General features: G+C 66.7%; 2 protein-coding genes across 5 annotated transcripts; one reads left to right on the forward strand and one right to left on the reverse strand.

Moving 5' to 3' along the window:
• The first annotated feature begins 17 nt into the window (after nucleotides 1–17).
• Nucleotides 18–4,534, forward strand: TTC31 (tetratricopeptide repeat domain 31). Of its 4 annotated transcripts, none has more exons than XM_077782565.2 (15): nucleotides 18–176; nucleotides 259–369; nucleotides 792–1,042; nucleotides 1,145–1,228; nucleotides 1,377–1,445; nucleotides 1,552–1,695; nucleotides 1,779–2,007; nucleotides 2,147–2,237; nucleotides 2,317–2,458; nucleotides 2,866–2,967; nucleotides 3,050–3,122; nucleotides 3,212–3,353; nucleotides 3,437–3,511; nucleotides 3,962–4,064; nucleotides 4,179–4,534. In XM_077782565.2, the coding sequence occupies exons 1-15, from the start codon at nucleotides 56–58 to the stop codon at nucleotides 4,293–4,295; spliced, it is 1,854 nt and encodes a 617-aa protein (XP_077638691.2). In that variant the 5' UTR covers nucleotides 18–55; the 3' UTR covers nucleotides 4,296–4,534. The 4 variants fall into 4 exon arrangements, with proteins under 4 accessions (XP_077638691.2, XP_085433554.1, XP_085433555.1 ...); XM_085577428.1 differs by having other exon boundaries at nucleotides 3,215–3,353; XM_085577429.1 differs by having other exon boundaries at nucleotides 3,053–3,122.
• A 313-nt stretch (nucleotides 4,535–4,847) lies between these two features.
• Nucleotides 4,848–9,105, reverse strand: LBX2 (ladybird homeobox 2). The gene is made up of 2 exons (XM_021526830.3): nucleotides 8,654–9,105; nucleotides 4,848–5,552 (listed from the first exon to the last, which is right to left on the reverse strand). The coding sequence occupies exons 1-2, from the start codon at nucleotides 8,973–8,975 to the stop codon at nucleotides 5,167–5,169; spliced, it is 708 nt and encodes a 235-aa protein (XP_021382505.1). The 5' UTR covers nucleotides 8,976–9,105; the 3' UTR covers nucleotides 4,848–5,166.
• Nucleotides 9,106–17,423: the final 8,318 nt, after the last annotated feature.

Consider the following 17,423-nt stretch of genomic DNA (forward strand, 5'->3'; position numbering starts at 1 on the left):
TGACGTACTTCCGGTGCGCCCGTGGTGCCGTGCTGAGGCGCGGCGGCGGGCGGCGATGCGGGGCTCGGGCGGGCCGCGGGAGGAGGACGGGCCCGGAGCGGGCGGCGGCGGCTTCGGGCCTGCTGCCGCCGCCTGCCCCTGGGGCTGCACGCTCGGCCCCGCCGGCTGGAGCGGCGGTACGGGGCACGGGGGTGGGAGCGCAGAGCCCCGGTCTCGGTTTCGGTTCCGCCGCCTCACGGGTGTTTCTGCTTCTCGCAGCGCCCTTCTGCCCCCGGCACCGTATGTCCAGCTTGGCCGACCTGCCGGTGCCGGCGCAGGGCCCGGTGATTGAGTACAAGCCGGAGGAGGTTTGTCTGCTCTGGGACGATGGTGAGTGCGGCGGGGGCTACCGGGGGTCTCGGGAATTGCCAGCGGAGGGGGAACGGGGCGGGGGCTGCCGGGATCCGGTGCCTGACACCTCACACATTGTTAAATTGCGCTCGGGCTATGCTTTCCCCCATTTCCAGGGAGCCCAGTGACTGGGATTAGTTAAGTGTGGTCCCCTCCTTCCTGCCCCGATGGGATTCGCAGAACCAGAGCCTGGATAAGGCCATGTCCTGTCCTCTTGGCTCTCTTTTCCCCTTCATCTCACGGGATAACACAGCTGGACAACTACATCGGGGAACTGGAGCCTCTTTTGAATCTCTGCCCAGCTCCTGACACACCTTCCCCTAAGGCCCCGTATATCTGGGCTAGCCTGGCGGTTCGGGGGTGCTGAGAGGGATGGGAGTGTCACCCCGCTCTCCTGCCAGGCCCCGCGGTGGATTACTACCCGCTGGATGACGATGGCAACGACGATTACGACGAGGAGGAGCTGGCCGCGGGTTTGCCGTTCTTGGACGTTGCCGTGGCGGAGGGAGCCGTTCCCTACAGCTACTGCGGCTTCCGCAAGTCCTTCCTGTGCTCGGCGCCGCCCCCGCAGCTCCCCCGCACCTCTCCCACCGCCCTGGACGCGCGGCTGGGCCGGCTGCCCACGCCCCGCCGCACCCGGCTCACGGCAGAGGTGGGGGGAGTCCCTCTGCTGTCCCCCCCCCCTCATCCCCGGGGCTGGGGGGTCCCAATTCGGGCCCCGGGGATGTTGTGACTCGGGGCATCCCTCCTGCAGGAAGCTGAGAAGAACGCCCAGGAGCTGGTGGCAGAGGAGGAGCGGGCGAAGAGGAAGGCAGAGAAGAAGAAGCTGAAGAAGAAGGTGGGCGAGGTCGCAGCCAGCTGCTGGGGATTGGGGGCACTGCCTCTTCTTGGGGTGCTGCCAGCAGGTCCCTGAGCTCGGGGATCGTGTGGCTGGGGGCATTTTTCTGCCTGGCACCTGCTCGTGAGTCTACGTCTTGCCTTTCCAGAAACAAAAAGACCGAAAGAAACGGGAGAAACTGGGTCAAGGGCAGAAGGACAAAGAGAACACTGACCCAGTGAGTGACCAGTCTAGACCCCTTGTGCTGTTCTGGGGGTGCCCCGAGGTGGGGGCCAGCCAGCACCCCCTAGCCCTGTCACCTCACCCCCTCCCTCTCCTTGCAGAGCCCCCCAAGTGGCCCTGCAGGCACCGGGCTTTCCTCAAGTGGTGCTGAGGATGAGGGGTGCAGCCCAGAGCCCTCCTCCTGCCCTGGGGACTCCACAGTCCCCTCAGGGGAGCCTGGGCCAGAGGACACAGCGGGGACAGAGGTGAGGGACAGTGTCCCCAGGGGGACCATGTGGGTGTGGGGGTTCCCAAGGCTCTGCCTGCCCATCCCTCCCTGCTTCCCCAGGAGGAGCTGGATCTGAGCTGCACTTTTGTCTGCAAAGCACGGGAGAAGGCGGGGGTCAGGCTGCCTCCCCCGGTCACTGGCCAGTCCCCCAGGACACAGAACGTGGAGCCGAGCAGGAAAGTGCCAGAGAAGGCAAGTGGGGAGCCTGTGGGGAGACCTGTGTCCCCCCAGCCCCTCCAGCCCAGGCCACCCAGCCCCAGCACGGTAGAGCAGAGCCTGGCGCTTGCAGGTCAGTGCAGGGACCCCCAGAGAAGCGAGGGGAGGAGGGCACTGGGGGCTCTCCCTGCTTCTCCCCAGCTCAGAGGGGCTGTGCTAGGGGAGCTGTCCCTCCCCGTGTCCTCACCGCCCGCCCCGTGTCACCTCCCCAGGCCACGGCATCGAGGCAGCCCAGATGGGCCAACACACTGAGGCCGTCTGGGCCTTCACTGTCGCCCTGGAGCTGAACCCCCGGGAGCACCGGTGAGCAGAGGGGCTCGGGGTGAGCCGGGGCTGCTGGGGTGGCAGGGCCAAGGCCTCAGGGACACCCCCATCCCCACAGCTTCCTGGGGAACCGCTCCTACTGCCTGGAGAAGCTGGGCCGGTACGAGGAGGCGCTGGCGGATGCGGAGGCGGCGCTGGCACTGCGGCCGGGCTGGCCCAAGGGCTCCTTTCGCAAGGGCAAGGCCCTCAGGGGGCTTCAGGTACCTGGGGGGGCTCCAGTGACCGTTCAGGGGGCTGGAGTCGTGGGGGGGATTGCAGGAGATGGATGCCATGGCTGGTGAGAGGCTGCTGGGCTCTAGGAGCGAGGGTGGGGCTTTTGGAGTGGCTGAAGGGTGCTGTGGGGTGTTGTTTGAGACAAACTGGGGGTTTTGGAGTGCTGGTGGGCTGAGGGGTGCAAGGGGGTCTGGGTGGGGGTTGTGGGGAGCCGGATGCTGTGGCTGAGGGGCTGTGGGAGGACTGGGGGTGCAGCAGGGTGTTAGCGGGGTGGGGTAGGGCTGCTGTGCTGGGGGGGATGGCAGTGAGGCTTGGAGGTGCCCTTTGGGCTGGGTAGGGGGTGTGGGGTGCCCGTGGGGTTGGCGGGGGGTCGCAGGTGCCCTCCGGCCCCCAGCGCTACGCCGAGGCCGCGCGCGCCTTCGAGGAGCTGCTGCTGCAGGACGGGGCCTGTGCTGAGGCAGCCGCGCAGCTGGAGGACTGCCGGGCCCTGCTGCAGGTCAGAGCCTCTTTCCCAAACCCCACACCCCCTGCCCCCTGTCCTGCTGTGCCCCCCACGCCTCACCCCTGTCCCCTCACAGCAGAGCAGCCGCCCCGGGGGTGTCCCCGTGTCCCCTTTCCTGCTCAAGGCTAAGGAGCCGCTGTCTCTCCCTGGTAAGGGACAGGGGTGGGTGGGCTTGGGGGACCCTGGGAGTATCCCTGTGTCCCCGGTGGGTGCTGGACTCCTTTGGCCCCCTCGGCAGCAGGATGGCCAACCAGGAGCTGCCAGGACACAGGTGACAAAAGTGTGACGGGAGGCAGTGCCAGGACCCCCAAAAAAGACCCAGAATGGGCACCTGCTGTGGCCAGCAGCTACCCAACACTGCCACCGAGCCACCCCGCCAGGTACAGGGCTCTGGTGATTTGGGAGGGGGGGCCCAGAGTGGGGCAATGCTGGCTCTGGGGGACACCAGGATGGCTTTTGGCAGGGACTGCTTCCCGCTCTGGGTGGGCAATGTCACCTCCCACATCAACGAGAAGGTGCTGCGTCGTGCCTTTGGCCGGTGAGTGACCCCCAGGACCTCTCCTCCTCCAGGACCCCAAGCCCCTGGCATGGCCCTGCTGACCCCCAGGCTGCCCAGCTCTGTCCCCTTCCTTGTTCTCCGGTGGTTTTGACCTCCAAGGGCTGTTTGGGGAGTAATGTTTGACTCACAAACCACCTTTCAGGTTTGGGGGTCTCTATCCCACAGCTTGGGGTGTCTTTAACTGTTCCTCCTCAGGTTTGGGAGTCTCAGTTTCCCCATTCTGGAGGCTTGGGGGTGCCTCAGTTTCCCATCTTTGAGAGTCTTTCACCCTTCCCCAGCTGCTGGGAGGTTGCCAAACCTGCTTTGCATGTTTGAGAGTCTCTGACCCTCCCACCCTGCAGGTTTTAGGAGTCTCTAACCCTCCACCTCCCCATTTAGGAATCTAACTGTTGCTCCCCCCCCAACATTTGGGGGTTCTGTGCCCCCCAGGTTTGGGGAGATCCGCTCCATGCGGCTGCTCCCGGGGCGCCACTGTGCCTTCATCAACTTCAGCGGGAAATCAGAGGCCGAGGAGGCCTTCAGGGCCATGCAGGTGAGCTGGGGGAACTCGTGGCACCCCCTTCCCCCCCTCGGGTGGCCCTGGGACCCCCTGTCCCCCCCCAGAGGACTTATCCCAGTGCCAGCTGCCAGCTCCTTCTGTCCCCAGGGTGCCACCTTGGAGGGCAGCAAGCTGTTGCTGCAGCTCAAGCACCCGGCCCACGCCACGCCGGCGCCCGTGCCCCGTGCCAAGGGCAAGGCCACCCCCGGGGGGCTGCTCAGTTGACCCTGCTCTGTTGGGGGGGTCCCTGGCAGCCCCCCCCTCACCTGCCTGTACCTGCCTGTGCCTTGTCCCCCCACTGCCAGGGGTGGGAATGTCTCCCTCTCGTGCCTTGGGGGGTGCTGGGGGTCCAGGGCCCACCCTGCAGCTCCTTGTCTGAGGGGTTGGGCTTGGGCTATTCCCCGTGGCCCCTCAGGGATTTGTACCAGTTTGTGTTTTTTTAATAAAGCTGAGCTTTCTTTTTCTGTCTGGCCTTGTTTTGGGTTGGTGTCCCTCGGCCTCTCTGCCACCCCTCTTCCTCGTGTCCCCCTCTGTCCCCCTGTCACTCCAGCCCCGGGGGACAGCAAGCGGGGTCTCTATCCCCCCCTTAATGCCACTGGTGACAGGAGCTTGGGGGGGTGGTGTGACAGGCGTGAGATCAAATACAATTTGATTAATATGCAAATGGAGGGGGGGCAGGGGCTGCCGCAGCCGGTAATTAATCACCGGTTAAAACAAATTAATGCCCGCCGTGGGAGGTGCTCGCCCGGAAAAAAAAAAGTGGGGGGTGGGGTGTCTCTAGGGTCCATATTAAGGTGTTGCCTTTATTGCAAATATTTACACCGGGGCTGATAGAAAATAAAATTAAAAAAAAAAAAAATTAAAAAAACAATGAAAAGACGAACAAAAAAAAAGCCGCAAAAGGGTGCACTGAGGGGGCGGGGCTGGGCTCGGCTCCTTTCGGAACCCTCCGAACGGAGCCGAACGGGACCCGAACGGAGCCGAACGGGACCCGAACGGAGCAGTCTCGGTCGGGAGCGACCCGAGTGAATCCGAACTCAGCCGAACCGGCCCGAGCGGAGCCGCGTGGATCCGAACGGAGCCGAGCGCGCTCGGCTCAGTCCGCCACGTCGATCTCCTCCTCCGACAGCTCGGCGGGCTCTGTGCTCCCGCCGCCGGTACCGGGAGCCCCCGGCGGCTCGGGCAGCCCCGCCAGCTGCTGCAGGGCGGCGGGGGGCAGCGCTTGCAGCGAGGCCACGTCCGCCCGCAGCTCCTCCAGGTCCCGCTTGAGCTTGGCGCGGCGGTTCTGGAACCAGGTGATGACCTGGGCGGCGGAGAGCGCCAGCCGCGCCGCCAGCGCGTCCCGGTCCACCGGGGAGAGGTAGCGCTGCCGCCGGAATCGCTGCTCCAGCTCCCGCAGCTGCTGCGCCGTGAACGCGGTCCGGGACTTGCGACGCTTCCTGCAGGGAGGCCGCGGGCCCGAGGTGCCCGGCGGGGACGGACCTGCGGAGACAGCGGGGTTAGGGCACGGAGACCGGGGAGCAGCACCGGGACCCGCACCGGGGAGCGGCCCCCGGGAGCCCGGCTGTGAAGTGCCTGCGGGTGCAGGGCATCGCACCGGGAACGGCACCGGGAACCGCAAGCAGCACCGGGATGCCCGGTGGGGGAGGGCTTATGGGGCAGGCTACCGGCACGGGGACCCGGACAGCACCGGCACCGCAGAGCACCGCGGGCCTCGACCTGCGGGGCCAGCGGCGTCAGGTCAGCGACACCGGTACGCGTACCGGGACCCACCCCGAGCACTGCGGGTCCCGACCTGAGGGCACGGCAGTGCCGGGGCACCGGTAACTGCAGCCGCATCGGCCCCGCCGACTCCCGGTCGAACGGAGACGAACCGCTCCACATCGAACCCAGCGCAGACGAGCCGTACCAAACCGAGTCGTGCCCAAGCGAACCGAGCAAACCGGAAGCTGGAAGCCGGGAGTCACCGTTCTACAGCGGCCGCGGAGTGTCGGAGTCGCCCCCGTTACGACCGGGGCTGAGACACCCGTGTCCCGCCGGCGGCGGTTCCAGCAGCCAGGAGCGAAGCCGGGAGTCTCGGTAGAGAACCGGGATCCTCCTTCTCTACGATTCCAGGAGAACCGAGGCCGTGCTGGTCCCCAGATTCGTTCCCGTCGCCTCTCCCGGCCCCGGTGCGGTCGCTGCTGCCCCTAGCGAGCCAGAGAACCCCCGGCGAGACGCGGATCGCCACCCCGGGCACGGCTCCACGCCGCCGGTGGGATCCCGATCGCTGTCCCGATCTCTTTCCCGGTCCGTTCCAGCCCCGCCGCTGCCGGTGGCACCGAGCCGCCTCTCGGTAACGCGGCCGTGCGTCCCCCAGTAACAACGGTGGCTCCCGGGCTCTCCCGCAGCTCGGACTCCTTATTCGGTAGAAGAGCCCCCGGTGGTCCCGGCCGAGTCTGTGGGTCCGTCCCGGTAGCACGGCTTTACCGAGGTCGCGAAAACCCGATCGATGTGTCCGTCTGTCAGTAACGGGGCTTCCCCTCCAGTCCCGGAGCCCCGATTGGCCCCGTTTCTATCTGTCCGTCCATCCCGGTAACGGGGATTTACCCCCGCTCTGGGAGCGCTGATGTCTCCGTGGTCAGTCCGTCCTTCCGTCGCGGCGAAGAGGCGTTTTCGTTCATCACGGAAGCCCCGGGCTGTCCCGCTGTGTCGGTGGGTCCGTCCCGGTGACGAGGTTTTACCTGAATTACCGGCACCTCCATCTGTCCGCCGGTGCCGGCTCGTTCCGCCGTTACCCGCGGCCGGTTCGCGACCGGGTTTTGTTAATTCCGAGATCCCCGCTCGGCCGTGTCCATCTGTCCGACCGGTACCGGAGCTTCACGTCCGCTCCGGGAACCCCGATCGCTCCCGTGCTTGACCAGCCGGCAGCGGTTTTGGGTTTTTTTCGTTCATTTTTATTAGTCCCGTGTCTGTCCTTCCGTCTGGCCGGTAACGGGAATTTACCTCCGCCCCGGGAGCCTCTATCGTTCCCATTTTTGTCTGTCTGATCACCCGGTTTATTCCGGGGTTTAGTGGAGTTTTTTAATCCATTTTCTGTCGATATGTCCGTCCGGTAACGGGCCTTTTTACCTTAATTCCGTGAGCTCCGATCGGCCCCGTTTTTGCCCGTCTGTCCGTCCCGGAAAAAGGAATTTTTCGCCCCCGTTCCTGTCCGTCTGTCCACCCGGGAACGGAATATTTTCGCTCACTTATTTCGTTCCTTGCCGTGATAACGAGGCAGATAACGAGGGTTTTTACCTTAAAACCGGGAGGCCGAGACGTCCTCGTTCTGTTCGTCTGTCCGCCTGTTAACGAATTGGTTTATTCGTTAATCACAGGATCGCTGCTCTCTCTGTCCGTCTCTCTGCCCGCTATGGTTCCTTAATTACCGGAGCGCCTCTCCGTAATTAGGGAATTTTTTTCCCCGTTAATCACCGGAGTCTGTCTCCATTTTCGTTCATCTCTCCGGTCGGTAACGAAGGTTCGGTTACTCACGGGACGGCTGATCTAGCGGTCCGTGTCCGTCTGTCCGAAGGGTTTTTCGTTAGCGGCGTGAGTCGCGTTGTGCACAATCGTATCCATTAATTACCGGCACGCTGCTCTGCCGTGACTGTCGTTCTGTCCGTCCCGGTAATATATTTTTTTTTCCACGTTAATCACGGAGACTCTCTCTGTCCGCCACAGTAAGGGACGGTAATTGTTTTTCTGCTTTAATTACCGGAGCCTTTTTCGGTCTGTCCGTGTCGATCTGGCTGTCCCGGTAACGGTTTTATTCCTTCCCGGCGACGCCGTGCTTTGCTTGTCCGTGTGTCTCTCCGTGCGAGGGATTTCCCGTTAATCCCGGAGACTCGATCTGTCCGTCCGTGTCCGCCTCTCCAACCCAGCAACGGATTTTTTCATTCCCGGAGGCGCCGTGCTGGCTGTCGGTTTCCGCCCGTCCTCCCGGTTCGGCCGGGCCCGGGAGATGTGGGGCCGGTTTGTCCCCGTCCGTGAGCGGCCGTCGGACCCCGCCGGTACAGGAGGTGCTCCAGCAGGCCAAGCCCCGGACGGAGCCACCGTCCCCCTGAGGCTCGGGGCCGGTACCGGGTTTCCGTTGCCGGAGGGTCCGATCCGCCACTTGGCCCCCGCGCTCGGTCACGGTCACGGTCACGGCTCGGCGGCGCCGATCCACCGCCCGGTCCCACGGCTCCCGGTAAAGCTGCCGGCCCCGGCGCGAGCGGTTCTCCCGGAGCTCCGGTGCCTGTGGCGGCTCACCGGGGCTGGGGCTCGCTCCGGTTCCCTGTGTCCGGCCCCGGGACTTGTCCCTCCCTTCGGACTGAGGCTGCCGCGAGTCCCCGGTGTCCCGGCGGAGCACCGGCGGCTTCTCGGGCCTCCCAGCCCCGCTCGCCCCTCTGGGACAAGGAGGAAACTTCCCGGGACGGGGGACGAGGGGCGTCCCTGGCCTCGCCACGGCCTCCCCACCGCCCTCCAGCCCCGCCACCTGCCCGGTGCCCGGTGCCCGGTTCCCGGTGCCCGGTTCCCGGTGCTCCTGCCCCGCCCCGGCAGCCCCCCGGCCCCGGTACCTCCGGCCGCCTGCAGCATTCCCAGCTCCAGCCCCTGGAAGGTTTTACTGGCGAGTTCCTCCAGCGCCCAGAGCGGCGAGGCCGGGGCGCAGCCGCCGCCGCCGCCGCGGGGCCCTGTCGGGGCGGGGGGGGCGGCGGGACCGGTCCCGGTCCCGGGGGGGCTCCCGCCGCGGGGACGTCCAAGGATGTCCTCGATGCCGAAGGGGGTCAGCGGTTTTGTGGTGTTGGCGGGGGGCGGGAGCCGGTCCAGGGGGCTCCGCCGGTGGCCGCCGACCGCGGCGGGCAGCGGGGGGGAACCGGCCGCCTCCCCCGCCGAGGTCATGCCGGGACCGGGACCCGCGCCGGGACCGGGACCCGCCGCCTCCGCCCCCCCCCCCCAGCCCCGCGATTCCCGTTCCACCGCCTTAAAGCCCCGGGATACCGGGAGGAGGAGGAGGAGGAGCCACCGACGCCCCCCCTGTCGAGGGGGGGGGGACCGACCCCTCTCCGCCACTACCGGGGCGCAGCCCCGCGCCTCCCCCCTGTTGTCTCCCCCATTTTAACCTACCCCAGAGGGTCCCCCCTCCTCCTCTGCTCCCTCCTCATCCTCACCGCGGCTCTTACCCTCACCCAAAAATTTATTGGCTCTTTTGCTCTAAAATGCCCCATAAAAGCATCGGGGCCGCGGCTGGGAGTGATTAAACCCTTTTGGGTGGGTTTTGGGTTTCAGAGCCATAAATTCCGCCCCCCCCCCCACCCCTCCCCGCCACATTCCCGCTGCCCTTTCCCGGTACAAATAGCTCCGGGATTTCGGCCGCTCGTAAAAATCCCGGGATGCCGCACACGCAGGTGAGGCCCGGCTGGCGACGCCGCGTCCGGATTATCCGGCGGCTTTGGGGCCGGGGGATGCCGAATCGCTTCTCCGGAGAGGCGGTTCGGTACCCTTCGGGCCAAATCCCGTCGGGTGTCCCCGTGGATGTGTCGCTGGGATCGGGGACACGGCGAGGTCACCGGGGTCACGGCGGTAATGAACCTGCGGCCGGTGCGGGGGGGTGCCGGTGGGAGCACACGGAGCCGGCTTGGGGGAGCAGGTGCAGGGGGATCCGGCAGCGCCGATGCCAGGATTATGGAAGTGGGGAGGGGGCGGGAGGGAGGGTGGGGTGGGGGGATTTTTCCAATCTTGCTGACAAAGGCAGAACGCGATCTCCCGGCTGGAAATCGGAGTTTGACAAATTCAACCTTGAAATTTCCCAGCAGCCGGAGCAATTAAAGGCCGGCGAGTGTGTGTGTGTGGGGGGGGGGAGGGTGGGGAGGGGGCTCGGTTTGGGAGAGGGACACGGGGGCCCCTCGCACGGCGGCGTGCCGGGCACAGCGGCGTTTGCACGGATTCCTCGCACGCGGCTTTTGTCCTCTCCGCAGGGCGCGGGGAGATGGCGGAGCTGCCGCTGCCGCACGTGCCGCCGGCTCTCACCGGGGGACGGAGCCCGTCCCGAGCTGGGACCCCCCATTCCCACCCCTCCAGCGGAGCTGCCAGCGGTCCCGCACTCGGATGGACCGCTGGGAGCCCAGTCCCTTCCAGCAGCACCGCTGGAATGAGGCCACCGTGCCGGCCACAAGGCCTTGGGTGCCCGGTGAGCAGGGAATGGGGGTCGCAGCCCTTGCCAGGGGTCCCGACCCTTCCCGGGGACTCCAACCCCATGGGGGTTTCAGTCCTGGTTTAACGCTCTGGGAAATCGCTTCTCGGGGTGATGCCGTGTTCTCGTGTTGATGGGGAATTGCGGCCGCCCACCCGCTGAGCAAACCCCGCTGGAACGCTCCGGCTCCTCCGGGGCCAGCGGGACCTCGGCAGCCGAGCCCCGGGCTGGGGGTGTGGGAGCAGGAATGTGCGGGAACCCGCCGGATCTCCAGCGGTGGTGCTCACCCTGATGGATGCGATGTCACCCTCACCCCATCGCCCCCTCTCAGCAACCCCCCATTATCACCCGCGTTGCTCTTGCGGTGAATCCCTGCGCCCAGGGGTGCTCCCAGATCATGGTGCTGGCACCTCCTTCCTTCCCCGAGCCCCCACTCGTACCCCGAGGCGGCCGGTGAGGCATTTCTGGGGTGGGCTGAGCCCCCCACCACCCTGCCCGACCCCTCTGGTTTCCCCTCGGTGTGGGAAGTGCTGGCTCCAGCTGCCGGGAACACAGGATGGGAAACGCTTTTCACCCCAAACCAGGCCACAGGGTGGGAACCAAACGAGCCCTCGGGGGTTTTGCAGGAACACGGGAGCTTCCTGCGGAGCCGGGAGAGTGCCCGGCGCTGGCCCGTGGCCCGAGGGGACGGTAACGGGGGTAACGGACACGTCCACGGCGTGCGGCTGAGGGCACCCCAGGGCACTACCCCCGGTGTGGCACTAACAGCCTCCGCCTTTGTCCCACTCCTCCACCCCGGGGGTGTCCCTGGGGGTCTCTGGGGGGGTCCTGGAGTTCTGGGACCTTGGATCCCAACCATCTCCCAGCCCCTTATGCCCCATCCCTGCCATGAGCCACACCGGGACACACGCGCGTGTTTGTGTGTGTGTGTGTTCACGAGTGTGCACATGTGAGGGGGGTTCTGTGCGCACTCGATCCGCGTATAAGAGGGCACCGAGGGGGTGTTCGTGCTGGAGCTGGGGGTGCTGCCGTGTCCCCCCACCCAGCATCCCCCATCCCGGGGGCTGCCGTGGCTCCAAGCACCGGCAGCTCCCGGTATTCCCCACCCGGGGCCGCGCACCCCGGAGAGCTGCCGGGAGCGGGGTGCTGGGGTGCCAGCAGAGCACCGGGGGTAACACAAATCGGGGTGCGGCTCCCCCGTAACGCGCTTCCCCCGCCCCGCGCCGCCCTGATCCATTATTTATCGGCTCCATCCCAATATTGCGCCGCAGCGCTCTGTAACGCGATTAGGGCCTCGGCCCCGCGCGGCCCCGGCACATGGAAATCGCTGGCAAATGAATTTTCCTTTAATAAGGGAACAGCTCGGTGCGGAATTAAAGTGTAAGGAGCGGCGGCAGCGCCGGGGGGGCGCCGGGAGCCCCCCCGCGCCGGGGGACGGGACCCCAGCAATTACTGGCAATAAATCCTGACCCTGTGGTGGGCTGGGACCTCAGCGGAGCCGGGAATAATGGGATTACACCTGGCTCCGGTGCATGGGGATGGATGTGTCGGGAGTCGGGGGAGCCAGGGGAGACGGGGATCCCTCCCCGGGGCTGTTGGCAAATCATCGATTCATTAACGGGAGCGGCATCGCCCCCCGCGCACCGGGGGTCTGAGCGCAGGCACGGCACGGGGGGAGCGGGGGAATGGGATGGGGATGGGGATATGGGGATGGGGATGGGGATATGGGGATGGGGATGGGGATATGGGGACAGCGCAGGACTAGGGACACACGGGGCCTTGCACATGCCTCCCACGGCTCCCACACCCGCGTGTCTGCGTGGCCGCGACCACCGCAGCAGGCTCCTCGCCGCCGTGTGTGCTGTGTGCAGGTGTGTCCAGGTGTGCACGGAGGGCTCACGGACACACCAGCTCACACATCCAGAGCCGCACACGCGTGTGCGGGAGCACACACACACACACACGCGTGGAGCCACGAGTACCAGAGTGCCAAGGACCGGCCGGGGTCAGCGGGTCCCGCCAGCCCCGGCCCCAGCTGCCGCACCCCCCCGGAATCCCCTGCTCGCTCCGGGGCCTCCATTTGTGCCTGGGCCAAACTCCAGCCAAATGGGCCGTGGGCGGGGGGGGGGTTGCATTTCAAAGGCTCCGGCTGCAGCAAACGCCGCTGCCCCCCCGCCGGGCTCCGGGCCGCCCACGCCCCCTGACCCCCGCACGGCACTGCCAGGATGGGGGGGACTCCCCGTGCCCTGCCCCAGCACAGGGACCCGCTGGGACCCCCATGGGGTCGGGGTCCGTCCAGAGTTGACGTGCGGCTTTGGGGAGCGGGGGCAGGCTGAGCTGTTGGGCCGTGGGATCCCCATCCCGCCGTGGGGCAGAGCCGTGGCGTGGGGCCGCGTACCCGCTGCCCACCGAGCGGGGGTCTCTGTGCCAGGGGAGAGGGGGTGCAACAACCGGGATGGGGCGGCTGGAGAGGGTTGGGGGGTTCCGAGTGCCTCCCGCTGGTGCCTGGCGTGGGGAACCCGCAGCGTGCCCGTGGCACCGGCACCCGTGGGAGACCGGCTGCGGGCAGCGGGACGGTGGCGGGTGCCGCGGCGGGGCCGAGGCGGCGGCGGGGCCATGAGGATTCAATTAGGGCTGAGCGCGGGGGACTCGGCTCGGAAATGGCCCGTCTGGGCGTTGACAGCCCGGCCCCCGCCCAAGATGAACGACCCCCGGATTAAAGCGCGGAGGGGTGACAGGGGCACCTGAGCAGGGAGGGGGCTGGGGCGGCTGCAGGAGGGGCGGGACCCCCCCTTTGGCACTGCCACGGGGCAGTGAATAGCCGAGAGGGGGTCTCCAGTGGGGAGCGGGACGTGGCAGCAGGGCCACTACGGGATCACCCCTAAACCTGGCTGGGGACACCTCGAGCGATGTGTGCCCGCAGCCCCGGGCCGCCACGGCGGTGGCAGCAGAGTGGGGGCACCGCGGGGGTCTTAGGGGACTCTGCCATGCGTAGGATTGAAGGGGAGGGGGGGCACACGCCCCTGTCATCCCGCAGGAGCCCGAGGGGGCCCGTCCGTCGCCGCGAGCACGGCGCAGGGCTCGGGGGATCGATGGCCGCGCGGGTCACCGCTGCCATTAACCCCGGCGAGGCAGCGCCCCGAGGTTAATTAAAAAGTGAAGTGCAACGAAACGCGGCGGCGGCGGGGGGTGACAGCGGTGATGGGGCCTGACAGCAGCGGGGGGTGACAGCGGCAGCGAACGCTGGGGGTGGCACTCGTACGGGCTGCGGGCACGGTGGGCGCTCCAGGGCACGGTGCCGATTGCAGCCGGCAGCAGGGGCTGTCCCACCGGGAACGGGGCCGCGGGACAGCGAGGGGGGCAGGTGGCACTCGGAGTGTCCCCGTGTCACACGTGCTGCCTGGCAGAGCCGGGTAGGAGGAAGAAGAGGCGTCGCAGAGGAAGCCCCATCCTTCCTCCTCCTCCCACCCCAGCGCTATTCTTAGCCCCGGTCTGTCCTGCATCCTCCCCGCCCGGCGGGGTCCGGCCCTGCGCCCCGCGGGAGCTTCGGGGTGGGACAACGGGGGGGTCCCCAAGCGAGGACACCCCCACGGGGACCCCCGTTCCTCTCTGGGTCTCGCTCCCCGCCCCCAGCCGCCCGCCGTAACTTTAGACCCGACAGCTGCTCCGCGCCGCCCGCCTGCAGCCCCCACCGGCCCCGCGGCCCCCACGCCACACGGCCCACGGCACGACAGCACCGCGTGTCCCCGTTCCCGGGGGGCTGCGGAGGGGTCTCTGCTCCCCTGAGGATGAGGGAGATGGAGCCCCTGGTGCCCGTCTTGCTGTGGGGCGGAGGAGATGGCAAGTGGCACCCACGCCAGAAAGGGAAGCGTGGTGACCGTGTCACCCCCATCCCAGGCACCTCGGGGCCACTGCCTGTCCCTGGGTCCCCAGGACGTGTCTCTGGGTTTTGGGGGATCCGGGGACAGAGCCCCACCGGGTTTGGGGACTGTGGGATGACCCTGGCTGGGGCAGGGGCTGCACGGTGCCCGCGGTGGCTGAGCCCGTGGTGACCCCGCGTGGCGGGACCCTCGCGGCGAGGCGGGCACGGCGGGGTCAGCGGCGCATTCCTGCTCCCGCGGGGCGATCCGGTTACCGGCCGGCCCAGCCCCGGCCCCGGCCCCGGCCCCGCCATTAATCTTCCCGGGTGCCCTTTGGAATTTGCCGCCCGAGGCCCCGGGGGAGGTGTGGGGGTCCGGGGGGGGTGTAGGAAGAGCGGGAGGATGGATGAGGATGAGGATGGGGATGCAATGGGGATGGAACGGACACGGGAATGGCGATGGGGATGGGGATGGAGATGGGATGAGACGGGGATGGGGAGGGAGCAGACCCCGCTTCACCCCTCCAGGAGCACCCCCTTGTCGTGCTGGGCTCCCGCACTTCTCTCCGGGAGCCCGGTGGCGCCGCGGGAGCCGCGGGATGATGGCGGCACGGCCCCACCCTGCCGTGGGGATCACATTTAATTATCCGGCAGACGGAGACGCGGCGTTGCAATAACGCACCCAAATTGTTTTAGGGATCAGGGGACTGGTGGGCGACAGCCGTGGCAGAACACGTCCTTCCCCCCGGTTGGAGACGGGCTCTGGGGACAATCCCCAGCCTCTTCTCCGCCGTGGGACCCCGGTATCGACACCGGCACGGCCGTGCCAGGGGCTCAGACCTGCGTGGTACAGCCGGGACCCCCGGGACCGGGGTCTGAGCAGGGTTTGGGGGCTCGAGCAGCTCCCGGGGCGCCGGCTGTACCCCTGCCCATGGGGAGGGGGCCGGGAGCGCCGTCCTGCTGGTAACGGAGCCGCCGGCCCCGTGGGACGAAAGGGTTTCCTGCGAGGAAGGTGGGACAGCGAGGGAAAGACAATAAACCCCAGGAAATGCTGGGAATAGCGGAGGGAACGGCCGTGCCGTCAGCGCTGGGCCCGGCAGGAAGCCTCGGGGCGCTGGGGGCAGCCAGAAGCAGTGGAGGGACCGTCCTAAGCCCTGGCACATCGGCTGGGCTGTCACGGGCACTTCCAATCTTGTTGTGATTTGCCCCAGATCCTCACCCCGGGGTTATCCACATCCCGTTCTACCATCGGGAGTCAGGGGGGATGGGAGGTCCGTGGGGAAGGGATCACTGTGATGTCCATCCTGACAGCACCACGGAGCTCCAGTGAGTCCTTGCCCTGCCCTGGCAGGTTCCCAGGGAAGGTGGGCTCGGTGGGAGCCCCTTGCCAGGCTGTGGCCGTGGGCACGTGGGTATCGAAGCTCCGTGCCGGGTGATTTATGGCTGGGAAGCAGCGGCGCAGACGGGCCGGGACAAACCCGCCAGGAAACACCGACTTCAAAGGGTGGAACAATGGCGGGATGGAGAGTGGCACCGCACTGGGACTCACAGGGCACTGGGGCCTCTGCGGTGGCACTGACACCCACACCATGGCACTGACACCCACACCGTGGCACTGACACCCACACCGTGGCACTGACACCCACACCGTGGCACTGAGACTCACACCGTGGCATTGACACCCACACCGTGGCATTGAGACTCACGCCATGGCATTGACACCCACACCGTGGTACTGACACCCACACCGTGGCACTGACACTCACAGTGTGGCACTGACACCCACACCGTGGCACTGGCACCCACACCGTGGCATTGACACCCACACCGTGGCACTGACACCCACAGTGTGGCACTGACACCCACACCGTGGCATTTACACCCACACCGTGGCATTTACACCCACACCGTGGCATTGACACCCACACCGTGGTACTGGCACCCACATCATGGCGCTGACACTCACACCTTGGCACTGGCACCCACACTGTGGCACTGACACCCACACCATGACACTGAAACCCACAGTGTGGTACTGGCACCCACCCATAGCACTGGCACTCACACCATGGCACTGAGACTCACACCGTGGCACTGACACCCACACCGTGGCACTGAGACTCACATCTTGGTACTGGCACCCATCCCACAGCACTGACACCCACACCATGGCACTGACATCCACTTTGTGGCACCAGGACCCACACTGTGGCACTGGAATCCACGTCATGGCACTGGGACCCACATGGCATTGGGACACACGTCATGGCTTCAGGACCCACACACCACAGCACTGGGAGCCATGGCACAGCACCAGGACTCACACAGCGGCGCTGGCACCACGGCACCCTTGCTGTGGCACCCACACCACGGCATTGGCATCCACGTCGGGGCAGCAGCGCCCAAACCCAAACCAGCTGGCACCCCCCAAGAGCACCCACATCTGCCCTCTGTGCCCATCTGTGCCCCATGTGTGCACTCCATGTGACATCTCATGTCCCATCCCATATCCTGTCCCATGTCCCGTCCCATGTCCCATATCCCATCCCATGTCCCATCCCATGTCCCATCCCATACCCCATCCCATATCCTGTCCCATATCCCATCCCATGTCCCATCCTATATCCCATCCCATATCCCATCCCATGTCCCATCCCATATCCCATCCCATCCCATATCCCATATCCCATGTCCCATATCCCGTGTCCCGTCCCATATCCTGTCCCATATCCCATCCCATGTCCCATGCCATGTCCCATCCTATATCCCATCCCATGTCCCATGCCATGTCCCATCCCATATCCCATCCCATATCCCATGTCCCATATCCCGTCCCATATCCCATCCCATATCCCATCCCATATCCCATGTCCCATATCCCGTCCCATATCCCATCCCATTTCCCATATCCCATATCCCACATCCCATATCCCATTTCCCATATCCCATGTCCCATATCCCATGTCCCATTTCCCATGTCCCATGTCCCATATCCCATATCCCATATCCCACCCGCGCACGTGGCGGACCCACGGGCACCGGCGCCTCCTCCCCGCCTCCCCACGCCGCCGGTGCCGGTGGGCCGTGCTGGGCCGGTGCTCCCGCGGCTCATCCGCCGCCGGTGCCGGTGGGCCGTGCCGGGCCGGTGCTCCCGCGGCTCATCCGCCGCCGCTGCGGGCACGCCCGGGGGCGCGGGGGGACCGCAGCTACCGGACAAAGGCTCGGAGGAAGCTCCGGCGGCCAAAAGAACCCGGGAGATGTGAAGGGCTGCCTTGACCCCGCTCGCACCGGTGCCGAC

This window comes from Lonchura striata, chromosome 4, assembly GCF_050655825.1.
Source record: "Lonchura striata isolate lonStrDom1 chromosome 4, ASM5065582v1, whole genome shotgun sequence".
NCBI lineage: Eukaryota > Metazoa > Chordata > Aves > Passeriformes > Estrildidae > Lonchura > Lonchura striata.